The following is a 10,172-nucleotide window of genomic DNA, read 5'->3' as shown; positions in this document are numbered from 1 at the left end:
ATTTTCATGTTCCTTGTGTATTGGTCTATTTAACTATCCCTATGTTGCCAAGAAATTATCCAAAACAGCTATGCTCCAGTAGTAGGAGCATTGATGAGTGTTGTTGGCAAAGAGTTCTAGTTATTGACCACCTTCACACCAAAAGAATTTGATCTAACTTGTGTCCACCATTAAACTCTTCTTCATTTTGCACTTGTTTGATCTATTACTTATTTCATTGTACTCGAAGATCTTATAGTCCATGTTTTGCATCACTTTCAGGATTTTATGTTTCAGTCATTTTTCTCTTCATCATTTTTCAAGTGTTGTTTTACCCAGTCACTCACTTCTCAGTCCATAGTCATTATTTTTTCTTATGTAATGTCATAAACTAATAGGTGTAGGTTGGAACCAGCCTAATTAAGCACTTTCTATGGTGATTGTTTTCCTTTTCCTTGATGCACTGACACCAGAAAAGTCTTCCATGTGCTTGGGAGCCATAATGAAGGACAAAAAGTAAAAAAAAAAAAAAAAAAAAATACAAACAAGAGAGCAAATAATAAATAGTAATCCAAAATGTTGGTCAGTCTAGACTGACCAATGCTTCTTCCTTGGTCTATCATCACATGATGATATATTCCTCCAATGTAGACACCAATAATTCTTTGTATTATTGTAAAAAGAAAAAAGAAAAAGGAGGGGGAATGCACAGGGACAAGCACTGCCAGCATCATAAACATGAAACAGTAGAAGTCAAGACTTTCATAAATTGAAGACTCCTTGTACCTACATCTAAATACTGTAGTCAAAGATTCTCCTAATTCAGCCAATCATTCTAATTGCATTTGAAACTTCCTTAGCAACATGTTGGGCAGGTTTAAGGTTCAGTGCCAACAGTACACTGTCTTTCTCTGATTCTGAGGTCTTAAGTACATCTCCATTTATCTCATAATTGAAAAATGGATTTCATTGCCCAACATGCATGGTTACATTTTCTCAGTGTTAAATTGTAACAACAACTTTTCAATCCACTCTTCCAGTCTTGCTAAGTCCTGTTGCTTTGGTTGGATGCCCTCTTCAGTATAGAGTGGCATAATTTTTTTGGCATCAATTGCAAATAGGAGAGATGGACATTCCAGTTCTTGAGCCAGATCATTCACAAACACTAAGAAAAGAATGAGTCCCAAGACTGGTCCTTGTGGCTTTCTAGAGGTCACCTGTAATTTGCCCAATTGGGTTCCTTGAATCCCAACAAAATACATTTTCCCCAGAAGAAATACCCTTATACAGTCCAACAGTCTGCCCTTAATTCCATATGGTTCAAGTTTATACAGTCCAAGTAAATAACATCTATATGTACTTGTTGTTCAACAGCAGATGCCAAGTTCTCCATACAAGTTAGTTAGCTTGTCAAGGTACTACTGTCAAAAGCCATGTCAGTTGCCACTTATAAGATTATTATACTTCAAATGATTTACCATATTATTTTTTAAGAAATGGTTAGACAACTTTATGGATGGAGATGACAGGTGGTAATGGACATGGAACTGCCTAGTGTAGGTCATATGGTCTCTTGCAGTCTCCTTCATTCTTATGTTCTTATGTAATCAAGGTCTCACAAGTTTTACATATAACACATGTCAGTGAGATAGGTATATAATTTATTGGGTCATGTTTGTTTCTTTATAAATTGGACATACTTTTAACATCCTCCACAGCTCATATATATATATATATATATATATATATATATATATATATATATATATATATATATATATATATATATATATATATATATATACACACACACACATATATATACACATATATACACACACAGAGTAATAGACAGTTGGAACAAGTTAGATGAGAAAGTGGTGTGTGCAAAAACAATACATGAATTTAAAAATAGTTTAGATAAAATGAGATATGAAGACGGGACACCACGAGCATAGCTCCCCTTCCCGTAAAATACAACTAGGTAAATACATGTATACACACACACACACATATATAATATATATATATATATCAAGATATATATATATACAATATATATATATATATATATATATATATGTGTGTATTTACCTAGTTGTATTTTACGGGAAGGGGAGCTATGCTCGTGGGGTCCCGTCTTCATATCTCATTTTATCTAAACTATTTTTAAATTCATGTATTGTTTTTGCACACACCACTTTCTCATCTAACTTGTTCCAACTGACTATTACTCTGTGAGGAAAGCTGTTCTTTTTCAAATCTCTTCTATAGCTGTCTTTTTTTATTTTCTTGGTGTGTGTGTGTGTGTGTGTTATACCATCAGTGACTGGTACATGTTTATGATAGTCCCACAAGGTAGAGAGCAGAGATTCAATTTCCAACTGCCTATTTTCAAAACCCATGAACCACCCTCATCTGACTAGAGAATATAAGAACATAAGAATGGAGGAGACTGGAAGAAACCATAAAGTCCAAAGGCAGTTCTATGATATGACCTGTCATCCCTATCTATAAAGTTATCTAATCTTTTCTTAAAACAACCAATAGTTTCAGTGCTCAAAGCCCTTGACCACTTCAATACCACTATCAGATCACCTCACACTCTTTGTCTTTCTAGTGAGTGTAAGTTAAGGTGCCTAAACCTGCTTTCATAAAGTAAGTTTCTAAGCCTTTGTATCATTTTGGTCATTCTCCTCTGTATTGATTCAAATGAATATCAATTCTATAGGACCGAGACCAAAACTGTACTGCATAGTCAAAGATGGGTCTAACTATCACTAGTTAATTTTTAATGATTACCTCTGCACTTTTGTTTGTAACCATCCTAACAATAAATCCTAATGCCCTATTAGCCCTATTCCTGGCACTAATGCACACTAACACTCCTAAGTCCTTTTCACATTCTGTTTTCTTTAATAAGGCATTATCTGAGCTATACCTATTAGCTGGGTTATGTAATCCTTCATTTAATGTACTGTACTTTGAGATATTGAAGTCCATTTGCCATTTCCCTAATCATGCAACCAATTTATTGAGATCCTCTTGTAGTATCCCAATATCTTTCCCCAACCAAATATGGCCTTGAGAGGCGGATACTTATTCTTTGAATTGGGCCCAAGATATCTATCAACTTCAACAGTATTTCTTACACCTTTTCAATTGGAGAGCTGGCAGTTAGCAACTACTCCCCAGCTGCTACTTTCAGCTGGTGACAGAAACAGTCTAAAAAGAAATGCTAATACCAGAAAGAGAAATAGAAATAGAAATACTAATACCAGAACCAGAAATAGATATGCAAGATTTAGACAATAGGAAGAAAATAACCATGAAAATGGTGTAATTGATTAGTGTAAATATGAAAGTACTGCGGATTTGTAAATGTAAGTTGAAACACAGGGGAAGAAGATCTAAATTAAAAGCTGAAGAGGAAGTATATGAAGAAACAAGTAAGCAAGCTAAAATTATGAAGAAAATTTCACATTTGGTGTTTACCAGTGAAAAGGACTTAGGAAGAGAAGTGAAGGTAAGGGAGAAATCTTAAACAACACAAGAGTGGAGGAATGTGAAGTAAATAAAGTTATTGAGAACTTGAAAGTGAGAAAAGTACCATCCAGCACCAATACAATACCAACACGGATTAGGCTTGGCCACAGAATGAGATTACCCTAGATGCAACCATCACAAAGAGGAACTGAGTACCTCATCTTACACTGCTGCACACTAACTATCCCTAGACAACACAACATTTTGTTCGTAAGTGACCTGTGGATTTGTCTGGCGATCATTATTGGTTACCTGGGAGTTGTGAGTCTCCTGGAAGAGAGACCTGGGGCATATTGATTGACTGATGAGATCTCAGGTGAGATATTGAAGGATTCCATAGCTATTAGTGGATAAAATGCACCAACTGAGGGTGCCACTGGACTGCAAATTGGCTAATGTGGTACCAGTCTTCAAAGGAGGAAGCAGGGAGAAACCTGTGAATTATAGACATTTTTGATCTGCACAATAGCTAATATATATATATATATATATATATATATATATATAATATATATATATATATGTATATATATATATATATATATATATATATATATATATATATATATATATATAATGGTAAAAGGTGCAGATGGAGATATGATAATGGAAAAGAAGGCAGTAAGGGGAAGGTAGGCAGAATATTTTAGGGAGTTACTAATTGTGAGGGAGGATAGGGAGGGAAAGATAGTTGCAGTGGGAGGTGCTAAGAAAATGACCGTGATGAGTGAGGAAAATGGAGGAGAAATAAGGAAGGATGAAGTGAAGGCAGTTGTTAAGATGATGAGAGCAGGTAAGGCACCTGGTGTGGATGGATGCCATGCAGAATGTCTAAAAAAAGGAGGTACAGTGATGGCCTGGCTGGTGAGGTTATTTAACCCCTTCAATACGGGCCACATCGCACATCTGGCAGCATTAGCTGCCAGACGTGCGATGTTGCGTCATAATACAGGTAGTCGTCGACTTACGACTGAGTTCGGTTCCGACAGACAGGTCGTAAGTCGATCTGGACGCAAGTCGGATTTTATATATATACAGTATATATTACCCTTTATATATTATTTTTGTTACTGTATATATGTTTTGTATATTATATTTAACATACTGAAATAATCTTAGCATCTTTGAACTATGTTGTATAGTATTTTTAACCTTTTTATAATTTTATCTGATTTTCTTTGGGAAACGTAGCTTAGGCCTAAGCATACTGAATAAAAACCTATCATCTTTGACCTATGATATTAGATACTGTATTTTTCAACATTTTTATTATTTTACCACCAGACTTTCTTTAGGAAACGTATGCATACTGAATAAAATCGTATTATCTTTGAGCTACGTTCTTTAATATTCATTAACTTTTTATAATTTTCGTTAGGAAACGCAGCCTAGGCCTACGCATACTGAATAAAGTCCTGTCATCTTTGACCTACAAATACTTTTTTGTTTGTTAAATTAAAATTATTGCAAGGCACAATTAGGAAAATTTCTATTTCAAAACACATTCTTTTCATTTACGTACTATACCGAAAATATCGACAACAGAGCATAAACAAAGTTTACTGTTACATTTTATTAATCGCAAAACATAAAAATACAAAATGCTGTACCGAACATATTGTTATCGACAACAGACTAAGCATAAAAAAGTTTTACTGTTACATTTTATTAATTGCAAAACATATAAAAATACAAAATGTAAGGTAAAATTTTATTTCAAAACACATTCTTTTTGTTTACGTACTGTACCAAACATATTGTTATCGACAACAAACTAGCCTAGGCATAAAAAAAAGTTTTACTGTTACATTTTATCAATTGCAAAATATATAAAAATACAAAATGCAATGCAAAATTAGGAAACATTTTACTTCAAACAAAATGAAAGAATATTTAGCTGGCTGAAATGCTGACGCTGCCGGCAGCCTGCCAAAATTGTCGTACTTGCGTCTCGTGGCGTGCAAAGTAATTGTACTGCACTGCCAGGCATAACATTGCAATTCTATTACTCTATTAAATGTTAAATATTATTGCACTATCTCGTGGTCGTAAAGTCGATCAGTCGTAAATCGCATAGGTCATAAGTCGACGACTACCTGTACTCGCATTATAGAAAATAAAGTCACTGCTCTATCGCTCGTTCTCTTTCACCCGTGAATTTTGATAACCATAGAAAATATGATGAAGCCAGTTTACAGAGTATGGGGGTTATGCAGGTACGACTACAATAAATATAATCAAGACGCCGACGTCGGCATCCTCGCGTACCCACTTGCTCCTCATGACGCCTACGTTATGGAAGAGGTTAATGTCTGCTGGAGAGAGTGTAGAGTGCCGGACGACTGGAGGAGTGCCTGTGTAGTTCCACTTTGCAAGGGAAAAGGGGACAAGTGCGAGTATAGTAGTTTCAGAGGGATTAGCTTGTTAAGTGTAGTTGGGAAGGCTTATGGGAGGATCTTGATTGAGAGGATTAAGAGAGGAACAGAGGGAGTAATTGGCAATGAACAGTGTGGATTTAGGACAGGTAGAGGTTGCATAGATCAGATTTTTGTGGTAAGACAGATATGTGAGAAAGCTATAGGAAAAGGTAAGGATGTTTTTTGGGCTTTTATGGATATGGAAAAGGCTTATGACAGGGTAGACAGGAAGGCACTGTGGGAGGTTTTGCAAATATACTGGATAGGAGAAAAGCTTCTAGGAGCTGTCAAGAGTTTCTACAAGAGTAGTAGAGCATGTGTCAGGATTAGAAATGGGGAGAGTGAGTAGTTTGAGGTAAAGGTGGGAGTTTGTCAGGGATTTGTTATGTTACCGTGGCTGTTCAACTTATACATGTATGGAGTGGTGCAAGAGGTAAATGCAAGGGTGGTGGGTCAGGGATTGGAGATGTTTAAAGAAAATGGAGAAAAGTGGGAGGTGAGCCAGCTGTTGTTTGCAGACAACACTGCACTTGTAGCAGGATCAGAGGAGGGATTGAGGAAGTTTGTGACAGATTTTGGAGAGTGTGTGAAAGAAGAAAGTTGTAGATAAATATGGGTAAAAGTAAGGTGATGAGATGTACAAGGGGTGAAAGTGGCAGTAGACTGGAAGAGAGCATTAAGAGAGAGCGACTGGAGGAAGAGGATAGGTTTAGATACTTGGGTGTGAATGTGGCAGGAAAGGGTGGAGTGGAGGTGGAGGTAGAATGTAGACTGAGAGAAGCGAGTAAATGCCTTGGTGGATTAAAAAGTGTAATGAGGAATAGACATTTGGAAATGGATGCTAAGAGGAGATTGTATTTACCTAGTTGTACCTAGTTGTATTTTGCAGGAAGGGGAGCTATGCTCGTGGTGTCCCGCCTTTGTATCTCGCAGTGTCTAGTTTGCTTTTAAACTCATGAATGGTTTTTGCGCATACTATTTCATTATCCAGTTTGTTCCAATTGTCCAATACTCTATGTGGAAAACTGTTTTTCTTCAGTTCTCTTCTATAGCTATGTTTTTTTATTTTCTTTCCATGTCCTCTTGTGTTTCTCTTGTCCCAGTTTAGTAAGTCCTCTCTATCAAGTATCTCTGTGCCTTTCATGATTCTGTAGATGGTCAGTAGGTCACCTCTCTCTCTTCTTTGCTCCAGCGTCGGTAACTCCAGTTTAGCCAATCTCTCCTCATATGATAGGTTTGCAAGTGCAGGTGCCATTTTTGTAGCTGCTCTTTGGATTCTTTCTATTTTCTTTATATTCTTTTTGGTGCTGGGTGACCACAGTGTCGCCGCATACTCTAGTCTAGGCCTTATCAATGTAACCAATATTTTTTTTATTATGTCTTTTTGTTAAATCAATCCTGTTTTTGCTTCTTCCCTTGTCTAGTCTTTGGCACATGCTTGTTCACTTCTAGGTTGTAAGTGTCAAGAAAGATTTCCCATTTCCTCCTTATGCCTGTGGTACTCATGAATTCCTCCCAGTTTGTTTCTTCAAAGAATTTTATAAACCGTAAATAATCTGTTCTCCTAAAATTGAGTCTCCCTTGCCTGTGTGATTCATTCCTTGACTCTATTTCCTCATCCTCTAGCTGAAATTAAATTGTAACATGGTCACTTTTTCCTATTGGGCAAAGGTAGTTCAAGGAGCTGATGATGTCTTGCTCTTTGGTTAGTAACGGATCTTATCTTGTGGGAGTGTCATCTCCTCTTACCTGTGTCACTTCCTTTACCTACTGGGTCATTGTGTTCTCCATTGCTATACTCAACAGTGTATTTCCCTGGGAATCTTCTTTGCTGCTTGCCTCCCATTCCTCTCAGTTGATGTTGCCACAGTTAAGATATCCAATAAGGACTTTGTTACCAATTTATTCAATATTTTTCTTTAGGAAAATAGTTATATATGTGTGTATAAAAAATACATACATGTACATAAATTGAATTCATAATATAATCCTTTGAGAATAAGGAGAAATAGCTGAAGTTAGAATCATACATAAAGTTTAAAGTATGTATGATGATTGGCAAGTAAGAGACAGGACCCCAGAAGCATTGTTACTTTTACTTTCCTGTATACTACAAGTAGGCAAATACATAATCATATCACAAAAGAAGCTCTCCACAATAGGCCATCAAACTCTGTCACCAAGCTCCCCCAAAGTCAACTCGTTAGAATAAATCATCTACAGTATAAGGTGAGAAGGAGTTCGACTAGAATATTTCCATTCAAATCACCACCCTACATTAAATCAGTACCAGCACATAATTGACCTGACCAAAGATTACATTTGGCTTAGATACAATCATCACACAGATGACAGAGAGTATTTTATACTATGCTGCCCAACACCCACCCTTTCCAGATGGCAGTACAAAATATCTTAATTGAACTACATATGGGCCTGAATTGGTGGCCTAAACTGGCTTCCTGGTGGTACTGTAGTTTTCTGCAAGAGAACCTATCCATTAGATAAATTGCAACATGAAAGAATTTAAGCAAAAGTTAGGACAGGTCTATGAAGATGCATGAATTCATGTCATTATAATGAGCAAAAGTTTCCTGTTGGTTTTCACTGAGGAAAATTATTAAGGTAAATTAAAAGATTATAATTGAATTCCTTTAACTAAGTAAAATATTATGGGAGTTAGAAATGAATATATGAGAAAAAGAACTCTGGATAGGTTAATTAGTATTGTGTTTAATTTTACAGAATCTAGAAGATGGATGAAGCAGAGGTTTATGAAGGAGACCAAAACTTGCCTTTGCATTGTCAGAGGGTTCAACAATTAGGACATCTTTGGTCAAGCTTGAAGAAAACATTATTTGTTGTTGGTTCAACATTGGTTGTTCTTGTCGCCCTGAGGAATAGTATTACCTTGTAAGTTTAGAATTAATTTATATCATTGAGAGTATGATTATTTGTTGCAGCTTTTTAATTCTGTGATAACTAGAGTAACAAACATGAAATTTATGGATAGTTTAATGGTTTCTAAAATTTATTTCACAGGTGATGAAAATATGTACATAAACACTTGGCTTTTTCATCCTTACAAGGGAGGTAGCCAAAAAACAGGCATAAAATCCATTCCCACCCATTCCATCCCCTCATACTCCACTCCCATTCACCCCCCTCCCTTCCTCTTATCTTGGCTCCTCCTGGATGACATGTTATCACTGCATCTCACCCACCACCCTGGGTTAGAAGTAATGTAGCAAGACACAGCACATCCACAGCAAGGCCACTTCATTTAATTGGCAACCCTCCCTCTCTGTCCTCTCATGCAGAAAAAGATAAGACAGGGAGGAATCCCTTTGGATTGCATCAAAATATCATTTATATTTACTCTCTTACTCCCCATCCCCCACTCACTCCCATGTATCACAGCATCATACATACACAATCATTCTCCACTCACCCCTATCTTCTCTCTCCTCCCTTCCTTCCTTCCTCCACAGACATTCACTTCTTTCCCAATGCATCTTTTACCCCATCCATCCATCTCAATATTGGGGTGCATAAAAATATCATACATACACAACCATTCTCCACTCACCCCTATCCCCTGCCTTCTACCTTCCCTCCTCCACAGACATTCCCCACTTGCTCAAAGCCCCCTTTCACCCTATCTATCCATCTCAGCTTTGGTTGTCCCCTCAAATTCACTCCATCCATCTCTGCTTTCCACACTTTTTTTTAACAAATATTTCTTCACTCAGTCTTTCCATGTGCCCAAACTATCCCAAAAATCTTTTATCAGCCCTATTTGCCAGCTCCCTTTCAACCCCCAAGTCTCTACTACTTCATCTCAAACACATTTAAACTTCTCCTCTCTGCTTCTCTTAAATTCCAATTCTTTGCATATACAGCAATGGATCCCAAACTATCTTATATGATGCCCCCCTTTTTGCTTCCAGCAAACCAGTATGTCCCCCCACCTTTTTGTACATCCATATACCAAGGGCTTTTCCCTCTTACAAGGTAGGTAGCCATAGTCAAAGGCATAAATCCACTCCCACCCATTTCATCCCCATATATTCCACTCCCATTCACCACCTCTCCCTCCCTCTTTTCCCCTGAATCTCACCCACTGCCCTGGGTCAGAAGCAATGCAGCAAGGCATAGCATATCCACAGCAAGGCCTCTTCATTTAATTGATGACCCCCCCACCCCTTTCCATTCCCTCATGCAGAAAAG

At 37.1% G+C, this 10,172-nt stretch overlaps 1 protein-coding gene across 4 annotated transcripts in view; it reads left to right on the top strand.

The window, feature by feature from the left end:
• LOC143029704 (fatty acid hydroxylase domain-containing protein 2-like) overlaps positions 1 to 10,172 on the top strand; it is an 85,545-nt gene that overhangs the window by 11,193 nt on the left and 64,180 nt on the right. For 2 of the 4 annotated variants that reach the window (XM_076192550.1, XM_076192552.1), the window contains exon 2: positions 8,688 to 8,855. In XM_076192550.1, the coding sequence (XP_076048665.1) occupies positions 8,698 to 8,855 (158 nt within the window). In that variant the 5' untranslated portion in view covers positions 8,688 to 8,697. Of the gene's footprint in view, positions 1 to 2,508; positions 2,638 to 8,684; positions 8,856 to 10,172 lie in introns of those variants that run through there. The other 2 variants (XM_076192549.1, XM_076192551.1) reach the window with 2 other exon arrangements.

This window comes from Oratosquilla oratoria, chromosome 11 (assembly GCF_046742065.1).
Source record: "Oratosquilla oratoria isolate Oo_2021 chromosome 11, ASM4674206v1, whole genome shotgun sequence".
In the NCBI taxonomy this organism is placed as follows: Eukaryota; Metazoa; Arthropoda; class Malacostraca; order Stomatopoda; family Squillidae; genus Oratosquilla; species Oratosquilla oratoria.
This window is presented reverse-complemented; position numbering and strand designations above follow the sequence as displayed.